The 18,588-nt window shown below is 43.8% G+C and overlaps 1 protein-coding gene across 7 annotated transcripts in view; it reads right to left on the bottom strand.

Annotated features, from left to right (window-relative positions):
* PPP1R9A (protein phosphatase 1 regulatory subunit 9A) overlaps window positions 1–17,917 on the bottom strand; it is a 149,211-nt gene extending 131,294 nt beyond the window's left edge. For 4 of the 7 annotated variants that reach the window (XM_084507787.1, XM_084507791.1, XM_084507792.1 and 1 more), the window contains exons 1-2: window positions 17,350–17,500; window positions 14,934–16,591 (exon numbers count right to left, since the gene is read on the bottom strand). In XM_084507787.1, the coding sequence (XP_084363913.1) occupies window positions 14,934–16,388 (1,455 nt within the window). In that variant the 5' untranslated portion in view covers window positions 16,389–16,591; window positions 17,350–17,500. Of the gene's footprint in view, window positions 1–14,933; window positions 16,592–16,720; window positions 16,856–16,940; window positions 17,055–17,349; window positions 17,501–17,597 lie in introns of those variants that run through there. The other 3 variants (XM_084507788.1, XM_084507789.1, XM_084507790.1) reach the window with 3 other exon arrangements.
* Window positions 17,918–18,588: the final 671 nt, after the last annotated feature.

The raw sequence follows: 18,588 nt of genomic DNA, 5'->3' as shown, positions 1-18,588 counted from the left end.
TTGTATTTTTTCCACTTTAGGAACTTAATAAAAAAGGAGGTCTAACAGGGATCAGCGGGCAGTCATCCTTCTCCTCTGCTGCAGAAGATAAAATTCTGACCTTTGGTTTCTAAGTAATCCAAGCCAGTCTTTAAAAGACAGCTCATATTCAGAAAGCAAACAAGAGGAGCTGTATCTTGGAATTTCATTGCTAATGAAAGACAAAGAATTCAATCTAGTATTTCATGATTATAGTACCAGCCTTGTTAAATACAGAACAAAAAAATACCTTACACCAGATCACACCATACTTACACTTAGCAGATATTTTTACTACTCTCTCCTAGGAGATTTACCTTGCACTGTGAACATTTTTGCAGATAAAGCAAATCCCACACCCTTGGTAGCATTATGTTTACTATTAAATAATAATTTACAGCGTTTTTAAGACAAAAAATTTCACTTTCAAAACCTTTTGATGAATTACTATTACAACATTTTACTAGTCAAATATCTGCATACACAAATAAGTGTGTTCCTTTGATTTTTAATCTTCTGGGTGAACAGGTGTGTATTTTAAAAAGCAGATCTACCTATAAGAGCTGGCCAGGTGAAGCACATAATCCCTGCAACAATGCCCAGAGAATTCCTCATCCACCAAATAGCCCACCCTTTAAATCCATCTCTCCCCAGTTCTGAGATCAGGATGCCACGTGGGACCGTGTCAAAGGCCTTACAGAAGTCCAGGTAGATGACATCAGTTGGTCTTCAACTGATGCAGTCACTCCATCAGAGAAGGCCACCAGAATGGTCAGGCACGATTTGCCCTTGGTGAAGCTGTGCTGGATGTCTTGGATCACCTCCTTGTCCTGCACATGCCCTTGACATTGCTTCCAGGAGGATCTGTCCCAAGATCTTCCCAGGCACAGAAGTGAGGCTCCCGGGTCTGTAGCTCCCTGGGTCTTCCTTTCTAACTCCATCAGCCAGTTCCCTCAGGACCCTGGGATGCATGCCCTCAGGGCCCACAGACTTGTGCCTTGATTGATCCAGTCCTTAATTTTTACCCACAAGCTCTCATCCTGTCAGTGCCTGTTTGGGACAATTCATGGGTATTTCCCTGCGGCTTCCTGAAGTGCTGGTGTCCCCTGGTTCTTCTCTGTCACTCTGAAGTACATCGCTTTCCCTCACTGACTCTAGTTTAAAGCTCTGCTAATGAGGCCAGCCAGCATGCCACACGGGGCACTCTTGCCCCATATGCTCAGGTGTGCCTCATCTGGTGTCAGCATGCCTGGACTCTCAGATGTGCACCTAGAATTGTAGAGGTCAAAACCCCAAGTGTGGCACCAGCCACAAAGCCATTCACCTGATCCCTTTGTCTCCTTGGGTCCCAGTCAACAATAAAATGGAAATTCCATTTATTCCTTATGTCCATTGCTTTCTAATTAGTTTCTTAATCATTGAAACATTTTTATGTAGATAAACCTGATAATATACTTTAAGATAATATAAAATATATTTTAGAGCTATACCTCTTACAAAGAGGATGAATTAGGATCTTGCTATAAAAATGATAACAAAATAAAGACAAAGAAAGAATTTACATAAAGTGCTATGTTTGAGTAAAAGAGATAAAGTGTGATGCCGATGTGAAGTTAGGAGATAAAGTGAATGAGGACATGAACGAACTGAGAATGAATGAAGCTGCTTTGCATTTACAAAGCTTAGCAAGTTAAATCTGACATATAAATGTTTTCATGCTCATCTAGATCACTTGTATTGTTATACCAAAAAATACAGCGTGAGACAAAATCACAGCAGTTACACAGGCTGCAGTATTTTAATGAACATTGTCCCACAAAAGAAAGCAACTTCCAGTTAATAAACCAGCAAATATTAATTAATCGGTTCAAGTGCATTCCTGAGAGCACACCAGAACTGCCATCAGCAGCTGAAGAGAGACAGATGCAAAATGCAGTACTGCTGAACTGTTACAGGCAGAACAGACGTACAGTCTACGAAATCCAAAAGAATGTTTTTTTCAGTTTAAACCTGAACAAAGTGGAAACAGACACAGGGATCTTTTCTGATTAACAACTGCTTCCATGGAAAAAAAAAAAAAAAAAAAACCAACACCACATATCACTAACAGAAGATAAAGAAATCACACCAAAAAAATGCACAGACAGTGCTTTACCAAAATAAACTCAGTAAGAGAAAACATAAAAGGCACCACAGAAAATTTTTCAGTCTTTCCAGTGACTTTGCTCTATGTAAAACAATGACAAAAATTAATAAACTGATAGTTAAAAAGAAAAGAGAAGCTTATTTTTTCTCTACTTTTTAGAATGTAATGCAAAATGTCAAGTATGTAGCCCCAGAAAACAAGGTAACAGAAAATAAAAACTGAAATGATGTCTTAGGCCATCAACAATAATAACTGCAGCCTGGCAACTACCCAGAATCAATATAGGGAAGGGGAAAAAAAAAAAAAAAAAAAAAAAAGAAAAAAAAAAAAAAAAAAAAAAGCAGGCTGCAACACTCAGATAACATCAGGAAGTCAATTGAGGCAAAGTGGTAAAGAAAGGTTCAATTTCGTTTTTCAGATAACACCGTACCACGGGACTACTGATGCGCTGGTAAACGGCATGGATTAATAGCAAGCATTCTCCAGAGCTTAGAGAGACACAAATTCCATTGGACTATGCAAATAAAATAAATAACAAAAATCATCTATGAGCACAAGAGACCTGCTTTAAAAGATCAACTTTTAAGCCAGAAGTATAAAGAACAATTTGCTCTATAGTCCTGTTTTTCTGTTTTAATCCCTTTATTCAAAATGCAACACAAATAAAAATCCCACTAATCTCTCACATGTTTTTATATCTTGCCATTGGTCGTGTCCGGTGATACCAACTTACTGGGAGATGTTGAACTTGATGAAATCAGCAAAATGCCTTTTCCCATCATTATTGGAAGGATTTCATAGGTAAACTCAAAAATGTTAGCAACTCGATGCATTTCACTAAGTAACTTTGCAATTGCAGTGACGCTGTACAGCACAGAGCGGAATTATTTACCAATATAACCACAGGTTTTGAGTACATGACCACACCTGAGCATTCATGCTCTAATTCTCAACAGAGCTAACACAGCTGAGGGACAGGCGGCAAGAGGAACATGTATTTAGGCTACTGGCACGTGTAAAATGTCAGCAGGCTTTGCCTTTGCTGCAAATGAACAGTACCCATCAACAGTTTTATTTTTCTTCGGGTTCTTTCGAATGTCTCTTCTTAGTCATAAATACTGAAGTAATAGTACTTTTAAAAACATTTCCCGAATCTTTTTGTATTGTTAAATATTACTTATAAACTTAGGTCATTCTGTTCATCCTATACAAAGTATTTACAAAAAAAACCACCTTCAAACCCTTTTTTTAAGATAGTTACTTTGATTGACAAACAGGAAACATTGCTGTGTCTAAGTTTCTGTTAACAGGAAATACTAAAAGGCTATGAATAATCTTTAAGCTAAACCCACTGTCTGTTGGGGTAATGCATGTACATGTATATATGCACAAGGATGTCATCCAACTTGTGTCACCAACTGAGGTGACATCCTGTGTGCCATCAAATCAACAGAGCTGCAATTCTTCCCTTTGCTTTTTTTTTTTTTTTTTTTTTGCAAAGTGGCAAAATGCTGCATCTTCTAGATATTTCCTCATTGTTTGAAGTCCAGAAAAATTCAGCTCTGTGACCACGTTCTACAACAAAGCACCATCTGCCATATGGTTCTACAATATTTAATAGTGAAATCCTCATTAACAATTAAATACAAATTATCAACACTGAAAAACAAGGGATAAAGTTTGAAGACAACTCAAAGAACAACCCAGGACTTCCCTACCTAAATGAGTTTTATGGGAAGGAAAATACATAAGAAACCTCTTCATCCCAGACGTTTATCTGACCCCACTCCACCATAATTACAGGTAGCAATTATGGGCTAAAGTTGCGCCAGGGGTGTTTTAGGTTGGATGTTAGGAAGAACTTCTTTACCAAAAGAGTTGTTAGACATTGGAATGGGCTGCCCAGGGAAGTGGTGGAGTCACCATCCCTGGAGATCTTTAAAAGACGTTTAGATGTAGAGCTTAGGGATATGGTTTAGTGGGGACTGTTAGTGTTAGGTCAGAGGTTGGACTCAGTGAACTTGAGGTCTCTTCCAACCTAGACACTTCTGTGATTCTGTAATTCAAGCTGTATTCAATGAGCTCTTGTTAAAATATCCATGTATGTTTAAACAAGGGTAACCATTACAAGCAGGGAATGTCAAACAGGAACTGCTGCATCACCTTTGGATTTCCAAGACCTTGGATTCTTATTGAAATGGAGAATCATCTAGACTGGAAAAGACCTTCAAGACCTCCAACCATCAACATCACCTATCAAGTCCCACCACTAAGACAAGTCATAACATGATAAATAACATGAGAAGTCTCTTAGCATATTTTACAAATGACAAACTTTAAAGAATTAATCTTGGATGCAATTCAGCTGCTTCCTTTGCCAGAGGTCACTATCAGGAACATAATTACTTTTCTGATGTAAATGAAGCCTTAATCACAGAGTGGCTGAGGATGGAAGGGACCTGTGGAGGCCACCTGGTCTGATCCCCTGGCCAATGGGCCAAGGGTTGGCCACCCAGAGCAGGGTGCCCAGGCCCATGTCCAGATGGCTTCTGAAGCTCTCCAAGGAGCAGATCCCACAGCCTCTCTGGGCAACCCGTGCCAGTGCTCGGTCACCCACACAGCACAGATGTGCTTCCTGATGCTCAGGGGAACCTCCTGTGTTTCAGGTTGTGCCCACTGCCACTGTCACTGGGCACTATGACAAGAGCCTGGCTCTGTCCTCTTTGCACCCTCCCTTCAGGTATTACACACAGGAGCAATGATCACCCTGAGATTTCTCTTCTCCAGGCTCAATAGTCCTGGCTCTCTCAGCTGTTCCTCGAAGGTGAGATGCTCCGGCCCATTCACCAACCTAGAGGCCCTGCGTTGGACTCTGCAGTGTGCCCATGTCTCTCTTGCACTGAGAAGCCCAGCATACCTGATGAGGCCTCACCAAGGCTCAGCAGAGGAGAAGGATCACCTCCCTCAACCTGCTGGCACTACAACATACTGCTTGGTGTCCACCAGGACCCCTCGGTCCTTTTCTGCAAGGCTGCTTTCCAGCCAGACAGCCCCCAGCACGTCCTGGTGCCTGGGTTGTTCCTCCCTCCCCAGGTGCAGATGATCTTGGCCCTTCATGAAGTTCCCATCAGCCAACTTCTCCATTTTGACAATTTTCAATCTACCTCCTGTCTGTTCATCCAGCCCACAGTTCATCAGCTTTTCCACAAGGACGCTATGTCAAAAGCCTTCCTGAATTGAAAGCAGACAAGCTCCAATGCTCTCCCCTCATCTACCAAGCCAGTCATTTCATAGTAGAAGGTTATCGGGTTGGTCATGTGTGTCTTCTCCATTTTAATGGTCAAGACTTACTGGTAATGACTGTAGCACGCACTGGTACTTACAGACAGTAACTTCTGGTCGTCATTTTGGACCTACAGCTACTAAGGTTAGAAACTACTTTACTGACCATAAGGATAGAAGAGAAAAAAAATTTACAACTCAATTTAAGGGGATTTCCCCCTCCCTAGATTTTAAATATTAACACAAAAGCAATGTGCAAAATACCAAGAATGCAGTTTTTAGGTAGCTTTCCAAGTTAATAGAGGGGATAAAACTGAGCAACTACTCCAAAGGAGAAGGGTGGGCAAAGACAAATAAAAAGCTGTGTGGTCTGGCAGCCTCATGGTCTTCAGCACCATACTGAAACATTCTTGGTTTCATTAGTACACTCTGCCACATTTCTAGCTTATAACTACTGTGTTGTTTGTTTTTTCCCCTAGAGTGCTCAAAATCTCCAAAATCAAGAGTTTTCTCTGGTTTGCCCTTACACAGTATTAAAATAAGTATTTTGTTTAGTAAGTCCATGCACAATAAAGCCTACTGGACAACTACACAGATTGACATTAACAAACAGGTATCTTTGGCTTCTAAGAAGGCAGAGCTATCAGTAAAATACTTGAATATGTCAGAATCCACATACCTAGAGTGTCGAAATATGTCAATATCTGAATATGTCAATCTTAAAAATGACTGCAAACTTACAAAGATGTGAAGATGATTACAAGCTGGATAAAACCTTGAGAGGTTTGTTTACCATGGAGGCCACGATCTAGATGAATTAGACAGGAATTTGATAGTATGACTTTTAAGAGCCTCTATAGCTTACTGCCTTAAAACAAATAATGTGAATACTAAATGCATAATACAGGAACGTTATCAACTAAAAGGCACTAGGCCTACATGCAGCACAGTCAGAATATTAAAAGATATCCTTTCAACGAGAACCAGCATCTTACGCCCTTGAGACCATGCACTGAATAATGAGGTAGATGGAGACTGCAGAGAGGAACATAGGAAAGTTACAGATGTGCTCAGGCTAAAAAGCACTGCTCCACGTGCGATAACACAAGGCAAACCTCTCGTAAGAGCTCAATTCCACATTCACACCTTCCCCTGACCTCATCATATGGAAATACCCGAGTGGGCCGACAGGTCCCCTGGATCGGTCCTGGTGAGCAAAATCAGCTTCTGCTCTCACCAGGATACTTTCCCTATGCGAAGGACACCAGAGAACAACAGGTATCCTTTTGTACCATTTAACTGCAGGAATGGCAGGGACTTTTTTTTAACAGATTATTCGTGGCCTGCAAATTCAACAGCACTGAAGGAAATTCCATCCCTCAGTGGAATTAATAGACACTGTTAGACAATACAATAGCCTATTAGGAGCATAGGAAAAGAGAAGGAAATTGTCTGTGTCATTGCCTGCCATTACGATGCTTTAATCCTACTTGGAAAATGCTCAATTCCACCTTAAAAGGGGAACACTGCCACTTAGCCCTCGGGTGCTTTTTCTTTATGAATATACCAGAGATGCAATTATGCTCTTTTTCAATACTTTGCCATCCCTCACTGAGCAAGATAAATTTATTAAGCCCCCTGTTTTATGATGGAACTCACCACGAAAATGAAAGATTAAGAGCAGCGAGTTGCTGCAGCTCTCCTGCAAACTCACTGGGCTGAAGCAAAATTCAGCACAGTCCTGATGAAGTCTCCTTAGTGAGTTATAAAAAGACTTTCAGAAATTCCCTACCGCTACCAAAATATGTTGCTTCATGTATCCAGAATGCCATTTCCCGTCCTCACAGCTGCATTACACCACGGGTTGCCGCTGTCATTCTGCGCGAGTGAGTCGCAGGGTGGCTTTCTCCTGAGCTCTCTCCCTACAAATGAGGAAGTTTGCTGTGAAACTTCTTACCCATAAATCCACCTCCACAGCTCAAGCCTGCCCAGTCGCCCGTATTTTACTGCAATCCTTCTATGCAATGGTAGGCTTCCCCACTTGCTGCCATAAGCAAGTGTCATTAGCATGCTCCCACTTCCAAAAAGAGAACTACTGAAATTTTTAACAAGGTCTTCCATCTCATCAAAGGCAGATACTAATTTAGTCTGACATATGCTACCTCTCATAAATCCATCCACATGTATTCCATTTTTCCATTTGCCTCCCTGCCTTCAATTATTCTTTTTAAAGTTTCTTCTATTGCTTTGCTATAGAAGAAAAAAAAAAAGATTAAGAATTTTCAAGCTGCCAGAACCACCTCTACTACTCTATTCTAAAAAATAGCTGCTTCATTTGCTCTTTTGAAGTTAAATTACCATCTCTGTTTTGATACTGCTGTTAGTTCTGTGTTTTGAAACGTTTGCTACAAGACTTTCTGAAATACTGCCTCCTCCCTCTAGCCCCCATCAAACGTGAGCACTGGGAACTTTAGACTTCATCTTCGTTTCACTTGAAGAAATTCCACTGTCAGAGTTTCTTACCATACACCCTATTTCAGTCTTAATCGTGACCCTATGTGCAACATGACCAACTGCATCAAAAATGAAGGCAAAACATTAATATAAACCGGGGATGATAGTTCTAATCACAACCTCCTGCTTACTGCATAACGCCCCGCTTCCTGTCCTGTTTTGTAGTTAACAGATAAAAAGCTTTCTACTTCTTGGATTATTTTCCTTTACAAGGTCAAACTCAGCTTGATTTCTGGCAAGATCCTATTCACACTTTAAAACTTCTGAACTCTCTGACAACTTTCATTTTTTCAAACAACCCCTTTTGCCACTCCTTGCAAATTCTTGGCTAGCTTCTGATATTCTCCTTGGCTGACTTTTCTTTTAGTCGGGTCCGTGATTCTTCTGCTCGTGTACTCTGCCTTTTCCTGGGATGCAAATCCAAATACAGGTTTTCTAATTCTGAACCATGGAGGTTCCAAGAACCCAACCTTAATTCCCTTAGCTCTTTGTTTCACCTAATTTCAGTCTATTTCCCTACAGCTTTCAGTCTGCACTTCCGAAATTCAAAACCTTTAATTGGAAAACCCTTTAAATTTAAACCACGTAAACCTCTGATTTATTCAACCAACCACTCATTGTAAACTCGATTTCTACAAACGGCTCTTCTCGAATGTCCCCAGTGATTGTAAACCCAAGATCTAAGGAACATTATTTCTGTTTAGATCAGCAACTGTGTGTGAACACTGCATCCAGGAATAACCAGTCCCTAGACCTAGTAATGAAATTAAACTCTCCACAATATATTGGGCTAGAATAACAGCTTAATTGTATTTACTGTATTCCAATATAATTTCCTGAATATTTAATGTAAGAAAACTTGTCTGCACCTGAAATTACCATGTGCAGAAGACTCTGATTCAGTGAAACCATACAACCCCACCTCAATAATGCACTTCACATGAGATAACCATGTAGGAGACACTTGTGCTGGAATGTCTTATCCCTTCCTCGTTGTTCTTCACCTGAGAGCATCCACTCTTTGAATGCTTAGTATTTACAGGAAAATATTTATTGTTCCTTTCCCTGACAAAAAATATTAAAGCTTCTGCCAAGATTTCTCATAACAAACGTAATTAAAACATAAAGCCAGGTCCCAGAAATGCTCTATATATTGTACCACCGGCACAAAGAAGTTTTAAGTTGTTAACTTTTACAAATAATGAAAGTTAGCATCACAATCTCTGATTACAACACAACACAACCTACTGTATTACTACCCTGTCTGTAGAGTTCCCTATGCCTGAAAAAATGCATAAACTCACGTTATGTGCCAGAATATGCATAGCTCAAGCTACCCAAACAATAGCTCAGTATCTCAAACTACTTTACAAATGGGGATTAATAGAGTTGTTAAACATCTTGCTGTCCATTTTACAGAGCTCAAATACCAGCATAAAGGGTTCAGTGACTTATTCAATATTACAAGAGAAATCAGCGCCAGAGCCTGAGGCTATTTAATTCCTTGTTTCGTGCTTCAGCCAAAACCACCTTCCTCTCCTAATGCTGTAACCAAAGCATGGACACAGGAGCTACAGTGGAGAAGCAAATTTAAGGAAAGAGCAAAAACCCCTTTGTGATTTCAGAAGGAAGCTACGCATCTTTATTTATCTGTACAGATTCTTAATCAACCCACTCAAAAACAGATGAATTTCTCATATTCTGTACTCATTTTAAATATAACATAGCCTGCAGATCCTTCTGCAAGTCCTGCCTTTGACATCCACCTCCCAGAAGTACCCTAACTCATGCCAGGACTACTTCATTTAGAGAATCATAGGCTCACTGAGCCTGGCAGGGAGATGTGGAGATCATCCAAATTCAGCTCCGTATTCACTTAATCGAAACACGAATAGAAGCATGAGCAAGGCAGGAGCCTGGGACCGTAAAATGCTTGTGGACAGGTTAACTCTGACGTATGACTTCCTGATCCAAAACAATTCATCAACATCTTAACAGCCATGGGTAAATACCATACCAAATGTTGAATCAGCCAAGAAGTATTTCCTTTTTCAACACTGAGACTTGAAAATGTTTTCAGCATACCTTATTTTGATGTTTATTAGGTAAAGAATAATAATATTTTGGAGAGTAATGATTTCCAAAGTAATTATAGTGTCAAATTGTTTCAGACTCATTCTTCATCATAATTCACAAACCTGAATATGTTTTAATGAGAGAAATGGGGAATAACTATAGGAAAAAATTACTCCTTCAACTGATTTTTAAATTAAAAAAAAAAAAAACAAAAACAAAACAGCATACAGTTCCTAAGAAATTTCAAGACAACTTCAGTAAATACAACTGTCATTTATACTTTACACTAAGCTACGGTCATGGTACTTCTTGTAAAACCTCTTCAAGGCTCACTTGAAAAAAAAAAAGAAAAGCACGAATTCAGATTCCTGAAGAAAATGTGAACCAAACATAATCCGGAAAACTGAAATGCCATACTCACCTTGCACCACAGAAGAGAGAAAGAAGCTATGAAGCACTCACAAGTGCTTACAACCCCTTTGTGTAAAACTAGTCGAAGCACGGAGGAGACATCTGCAATATCCCTTCCATTCCTGTTAGCTTCCCTTATCCCTAGGGACACCTCTCGTCCCACCACAAGTTGCCCTCCCCAAGCCCCTCAGCCAGGCAGGACAAAGTCAGAGCAGCAGAAACTTGCACAAGGAGGGTCAGCAGCAGACACCAAACAGCTTTAAATGGTTCAACACGTACCTTGTGCCAGAAAGAGGGCACTAACTGAAGGTGTAGCCATCAGCTACCAAGATATCAGACTTGTGGGAAGAAAGAGAGGCGAGCATTCATCTTCCACCCTAATTCCATCCAGGACAGAGGAAGGATGGCTCATAAACATTTATGATTTGGACAATTAATACATTCCCAGGTGCCAAAGCATGCAAAGATATGAGGTAATAAATTGTGCACTGCTGGCCAACCCTGCCCAATTAGCCTGCTATGTCTGGGAAGCAGCAAATTTTGTGTCCAGAGAGGGCTTACGAAGCTGGTGAAGGGCCTAGAGCACAAGTCCTGTGAAGAGCGGCTGAGGGAACTGGGGTTGTTCAGTCTGGAGAAGAGGAGACTCAGGGGAGACCTTATTGCTCTCTACAATTACATCAAAGGAGACTGTAATGACGTGGGGGTCAGTTTCTTCTCCCAAGCAAGAAGCCACAGGACAAGAGGAAATGGCTTCAGGTTGAACCAGGGGAGGTTTAGGTTGGATATTAGGAAAAATTTCTTTACTGAAAGGGTTGATAGTCATTGGAGCAGGCTGCACAGGAAAGTGGTAGTGTCACCATCCCTGGAGATATTTAAAAGACATGTGGATAAGGTGCTAAGGGACGTTGTTTAGTGGTGGGCTTGGCAGTGCTCGGTTCATGGCTGGAAGAGATCTCCAAGATCATCAAGTCCAACCTCAATGATTCTGTGACTCTTCAGCGCCAAACCCCAGTCAACTCTGCAAAACTCAACTGAAGACCAATAAACCACACGATTTCTGCTTTTGTTTTCATAGAAAACCATCCTGAAAAAAACAACAACAACAACAAAAAAAAAAAAAACACCACACATTTGATTGTATTTTTGCACAACCACTCACACCAGTGATGCGACACTCCAAATACCAAGAAATTCCCCAAGCCTGCAGTGACCCCCGGGCAGCCACCTACTCCAACACAGACAAGATCAGCAACCATAACACACAGTCCTAGAGCAGAGCACGGGATCCGTGACAGGGAAATTACAGGCTCCAACAGAGCAGAATTGCAAGTAACCCTTGACTTGAGCGCTTCTCTTCACAGCAAGTTTCTAAATAAGTTTCCTGCTCAGGCAATAACCAGGATTCAATCTTGATCAGTGTGATAAATAAAATGTTATTTGTTCATCCTCCTGCCTATATTTCAGTACTTCTCATAGTCCAAAGCATCTCCACTTATGGGACAAAAGGCCTCTCCTAAATGCCAACAGAATCTCCTTCCATCTCTTTGCTCTTCCATCTTAGCGCTCTTCTCATTTATTTCTTAAATATCTACCTGAAAATTCCCTCGAAAAAATAGTTTAACCATCAGAGATTTAAAGACATTTATACTGTCGAGACCCTTGAGTGGCACTCACTACCCACTCGTTTTGCAGGATACACATTCAAATGCCAATTCTGTTAATTATTTCAGAGCTCACCTGTAGAAGGAGAGAGGAGGAGCAATACCGTGAAATTCACACTAAACATCTCAAGTTTGGATTGGACTTTTAACACTGCTGTGTAGCAGAGTAGCTGAGCACAAATTGCTCCATTTTAACAAAGGCAAATTGGTTTTCAGCAGTTCAGAAAATACTCCTAAGTTGCTTTGTGTTTTTTCTCTCTCAGTTATACTATGCGTAAGACAACTAAGAAAAGTATTAACAAAAGACATTATGCACAGGAACACATTAAGTTGTCAAGAATGGAAAAATTCTTACACGGTTACTGTCTCTTTGGCTAGTGAGCATCATTTCCATGCGCTGGGCAGCTGAAGAGAGTGATCTGCTAAATCTGTATGCCAGAAGTGCGAGAGGGGACAGAGCACAAGTCCCCATTGCTCAGTGCACTGACCACTGACACATATTTGCTGGACAGAAACTGCTTATCAAAGGTGGATGTTGACCTCCTAGCAGCGTGCTGAATTAGCAAAGCTGTGAAAGAGGCAACGTGGGATCCCAGAGGACCACAAGCTCCCCAGGACCCGCAGGGTTTTCCCCAGCTGCTCTTCTCCAGATCCCTGCCCCGAGTGATGCCATGGCCGAGGGAGTCACGGAGTGGAAAGGGAGAAGGCTAGGCAAAAGTAGCTTTTCATTTTCCACAGCTTCTGCTGTGCTTCTTCCTCTTAGCGAAGCCTTCCTCGAGGTCTCACTTCTGCTTTCCCCACGTGCCCAGAGGATTGCACGTGTCTGCGGTGCCTGGGACAGAAAGCACTCGCATGGGATCTCCCAACCTCTTCCACACTCCTCGCTACATGCAGCTTTTATTCTGTCTTCCTGCTATCTACAATGCTAAAATAATTAAAGCAATGATTCTTTTACTTTGGGTAAGCTCGTTAAGAATGCTCTGTTCCTAAAGCCATGACAAATGGACTCTCTCATTACTTCAACAAACAATTGATGGACTGTTACTATCACTTGATAATACATAACATGAAATAAATATAGCACGAAGATCTCAAGAAGAAAATTGTTTTATCTAAATAAAAAGAGAATATTCTTGTAACACTTGGGCATGATAGCATAATTCAGACAGCCTGCAGTAATACACCAAAGCAGCAACATCACTGTTAGCTCTTTCGAAACTGGAAAAGCAACAAATCTTAACATCAAGAATAGTATCAGTGTAGTTGCTTTCTGAATTCTTATGCTGTGGAACTGTAATAAATATTATAACGCAATTTTCTATGCATGATTGATAAACTTTTCAGAAGGCAGAAACATCATCTTGTCTGTTCGGACAGCCTAAGGGGGAAGGGGAGGGAGGGGGGAACTTCCATAATCCTTTGTAATACAAGTTTTCCCTACTTCATCTCCAAAAAATTTAAAGAAAACGGTCTAGTTTAATTACACGAATAATCCAGAGGGAGCACAAACACTGTTTGAATTCTTGGTGAATGACACAAGCCTGAATAAAATACTAACAACAACAAAATCCATCATCTTGGCTCTGAAAATTTTGTTTCAGTGTAAAAAATGGTATTTTACAAGCTCAAAGAACACAAGACCATTCACCTTCCTCCACCCCCCTAATAAACAAACATGGAAACCTGGTTACCTCATTCAGATCAAGAAAATATGCAAACATATATACCTTACTCTAACACAAACCACAGATGATGATAAAGCAGACTTTGCAAATCACATTCCCTCATGTTCAGCAGTGACACTTGTTAGTTGATTTAATAATTTTCATTAATAAATGTGCACAATAACAGTAAAGTGCATCTGAATAAAAGATTTTTAATTTAACAATGTGTACATTTCAAGTACTCCACCATATCTGGCTTTTTCAAGAGCCATTTCTGGAAAAATGACTATGTTTTTGCATTGTGCACTTGAGACCATTTGCACCGCTTGGAAATAAAATGCTTTTATAACACATCCCTGAGACTCAGTAGTCAAATGCTGGTATAACAAAGCACAGCTAGGTATTCCTTCCTAGCTGGAAATACCCCAAACAGCCCACATTCTTAGCCATAATTTCAAGGTACTTAAAAAGAAAGCAGAAAGAACTCTGCAACAAACCCAGCCAGGTATTTTAGCCAAGTGGCTTTTACCTTTCTGTAGCCTCTCACTTGCACTGACATATACTAAACACACATAAATTAGGGTTTAGTAAAGTTTACAAGAGTGAAGATGCTACTAGAAAAGACGAGCAATTCAGAAAGGGCAGTGACGGCCCTCTGCTAGCGAGGGAGAACCACTCTACAACAGTACACTACATTTCATGACGCAGTGTTCAAGCACAGTGACTTTAAAGAACATCTGAGGAGAGCTGAAGAAAAGCCATCTGATCTAAAGAAGGCACAATTCCGGATGAGAAAAACACAACGACCAGCACAAAGGCCACCAAATACCCTCTTCTATGTTTCACCGCGTGATTATAGTTTAGTCGCGTAAGTCAAAACATGCATGTTAAAATTCGCAGAGTTCATAAGCCTTGCTGTCATTCCCAATTTCTGTGAGCTCAGTCAGCCATTAAGAAGCCTAGGAAATGACACAAGCTCATCAGAGCTCAGCTTCCTTACTTCATTTAAGGTTACACTCGCTGGCTGACTGTAATAAAACCGTATACCGAGAGATCCTCTGCAATCTTTTCAGAGCCAAATTCAACTGTCAAAACATACCTCATAAAAAGCTGTGTTTGAAAATCAACCAAACCGCAGGAAAAGAATGTAGGAAACTTTACCTTAATCGGAGCACGGCTGAACTGTATTTTTCTGTTGGCTGGGATTTCGTCTTCATCTGGCAATCCATTAATTTCAGAGTATTCCATATCAGGCTCGTAACAGTTATTTTCGTCACTGTCATCCTGATCATCCTGTTCAGTACCTGTCTCTCCCCAGTCCGAGTTATACCTCGATCGTACCCTATACACATTGTAGTCAGAGTGCATGTACACATGGGAACTCTGGAAATTATTCACATCTTCATGCACTTCTTTTTCACTTGCATCATCGTAATGGGTCTCGGTGGCATCCGAAACGGCATCCGTTGCTAAATCTGAAACTAAATTTCTCGGTGTTTCTGCAGCTTCAGGCCTATCAGCGATGCCCTCTGCATGTTCTGACAGTTCCTTTGGTCGCAAGGCAATTTCTGCATCTGTTTTTGACTTACTCCTTGCAGAACTGTCCACACATCTTTCACTGTCAAGTACCGACTCCTGTTGACTCCCCACGGAGCTCTCACCAGGGTCAGCACTTGCTTCTGCATTCTTTTTTATTTCTTCAGTTGTTTTTGAACCTGACGGCGTGCCTGTAGACACCTTCTGTCGCGGTGCTGACGGCGCGCTATTCTGCTGAGAGTGCTCAACAGACATGGGGCCTGCAGCCGGTTTGGCTGGCGGAGACCACGTGCTGGCATCCTTCAGAGGGCTGAAGCCCTCGAGGTTTGCAACAGGGGAGGAGATATTTGCGACAGTGGAGGAGAGGTTTAGCGGGTAGTGACCAGTTACGGAGTACTCTTCGTTGTTCTCTGCCTTTTCCAGAACGATTACGTTGTGTGCGTCAGCGTTCTCAAACACGGCGCTGAGCTGACTCACCGTTGGGGAGACGGTCTCAGTCCTGGGGCTCAGGCTGTCCAGGGAATCGGTGCTGCCCCTGTGAGACTTGGAGCTGCACCACTCATCTGCGAGCTCGGTGGACGCCGCTTTCTCTTTCTTTGGGGAATAGCGATTGGAGGGGCCCGTCTCATGAGCGTTTCGCTCAAACATCTTCCGAGTTTCAGTAAACTTGGAGTAAGAAGGGCCATCGTGGATAGTATCAAACCTACTAATCCTTTCCGAAACAGAAGACTCCAACTTTACAATTGAACCGTCTGTTTTTTCTACAAATTCTTTGGGCCTGATTCGTCTTTGAGGCGATGGAGGGCCACCCTTCCCCCTGGTTTTGGGGGCAACTCCAGCGCTCTCCGTGGGCTCCATGCCCATCTGCATAAACAAGTTCTTAATCCTATTGACATTTGAGCCATATTTCCTTCCCCTGCTCTGAGAGGCCTCTCCTTCCTCTTTCGTTTTTTGGTCTCCATCTGATTTCGGTTTGTCAAAGGTGCTTTTCAGCGCCTGGAACTCAGTCCTGTAAGCATTCCTGTGAGGAGAGGCACTCCGGAGGGTCGATCTCTCTCCCGAGGACTCCGTTTTCATCATGTTTACTTCAGGGCTGCAAAACCAGCTCACATAGTTTCCCCGGTGCCGCTCTCAGTCAGCTGCTACAACCGAGATCCTGCTTGGGAAGGGTTTTCCTCAGGAGGCAGTGCCCTGCAGCGGGGCCATCCACTGGAGAAGCTCTGGAGGCAGGTACCTAAGCACAGGCAGGACGGAGGGCTTCGGAGGGCAGCAGCAGCTTCAACCTGCAACAGAAAGCAGGGTTCCCTGAATCGGCAGGCACTTGCGCTTCCCTAAATCCGAGCCCTGATTTCCCTCTGCGGTTTTTCGACAGATTTTACAAAAGAAGCGGAAAAAAAAAAGAAATAAAATACCAATCTCACGCTACACCGACACGTGGAAACTTGTCAGCCCAAAACTTTTGCACGCTGAGACATTTGCAAGCCAGGGGGGCATCGCTCCGCAGCGCAAGGCTCACAAAGAAGGACGGTGCCACGGACAGGCAAGCAGAGGCAGCATGGAAACGCTCCTCCTGATAGCGAATTTTTCCAAAAAATTTAAAAAAAAAAAAAAACGAACGCCTGAGTTACTCACGAATAACCATGGCAATGCGAGATGGAGAGATTCATGCAAGCGCGGCGGCTCCGCTTCCCCGGCTCTCTCCGGGAAATGGTAGCGGTGCCATCAAAGGCGAGGCGCTCCCCCCAAAAAAACCAGGGCTGGCAGCTCGGGGAGCTGCACCCAAACTCCCCGCAGCAGCCGCAGAAAGGGGCCGGGGTCGCGGCCGCCCCCGGAGCCCATCCCGGTGCCTGCGGGGCTCCGTCCCCCCCCTCCCCCCGCCACCCATTTCCTCGCCCCCGCTGCGCCGCTGGCTGCGGGGAGCCAAGTTGAGCCCCGGAGCCCCCCGCACACCCGCACCGCTCCCCTCCCGCACCGCCAGCACCTTGCGGCGGGGCCCCGGGGAACAAAAGCCCGGTGCCGGGGGGCTCCCCCGCAGCCTTACCCGGCCGCCCGCTCCTGCTCCTCCTCCTCCTCCTCCTCGGCGGCTCTGCGGAGAGCTGACGGCAGCCGCCAGCCGCCCCAACGCCATTGCAGGCGGCCGGGGCCGCCGAGCAGGGGGGGGAGGAGGAGGAAGAGGAGGAGGAGGAGGAGAAGGAGGAGAAGCCGCCGCGCCCCGCCGCAGCCGTCCCCTTCCCTCCCTGCCTCCCTCCGCCGGGCACGGCTCGGCCCGGCCGCTGACAGGTGCCTCACCTCCGGGGCTAGGGAGAGAGAGAGCGAGGCAGCAGGCGGCCGGCAGCGCTGCCGGGTGGGCACCGCCGCCCTCAGCTCCCCCCCGGCCAGGCTCGGAGCCGGGGTGCGCAGGACGAGGAGGGGAAGGCTGCGGGGCGGGAGGGGCGGCTGTGGAGCCGGCCGCCTTCCCTCGCCGCTGCTCCCAGCCAGCCACTGAACCCTGCCGACACGCAGGGGAAATGCGGCCGCAGCGCTCAGCAGCTGCTGGAGGGGACAGGAGGGGACAAGGGGGACGTAGGGGGACCGGGCATCTCACAGCTGGCGGCCCCATAACCTGCTGGCCCCCCCGTCACCAACAGGGAACCTCTAGGTGATGGGTGAAATCGGCAGGTAATCGCCTAGCGACTCCCAGGGAAAGTTCATTAAGCTAATTGCAGGGAAACGGCCTGGAAAAGTAGTTGCGTAAACATCCGGAAAAAAAAAAAAAATTAAAAAAATATAAAAAAAAAAAAAAAAGGGCCTGGAGATGTGCAAATTGTGCAAAATAATTATTAGGCAGACGGAATGATGGAGGTGCCAGGGACTGCAAATGAAGACATCGGGTGTACAGCCCTGCAGACTTAATTCATTAGCTTAATGAGACTGAAGCATGGCGGCTACACCCTTAAGTGCTCACAGGTGCCGGTCTCTGGTTAATCTAATTGGCACCAAGGGTGTGCAGCTCAAAATGTTCCCCTGGATATCCAGCACGCTGAAACTGACAGGAAAGCTGCAAACCTTTTAATCGTGGGCTGTGGAGTGACTTCTGCTTGGGATGCAAGGAGAGGGGCAGGGCAAGAGGCCAAGGGGGTGTCCGCTGCCCTGGGGGCCGCTGAGCATCGCCATGGCATGGCAGAAGGGTGAGGGAACGCTGGTTTCACAGCTTCTTGTGGTGAGGAGACCTGTGGTGGTTGCCTGCACCAGCACGAGAACTATTTCAACTCACCAGGACACCCCCTGTTAAATGCCAAAG

Source organism: Aythya ferina (assembly GCF_964211825.1).
Source record: "Aythya ferina genome assembly, chromosome: 2".
NCBI lineage: Eukaryota > Metazoa > Chordata > Aves > Anseriformes > Anatidae > Aythya > Aythya ferina.
This window is presented reverse-complemented; position numbering and strand designations above follow the sequence as displayed.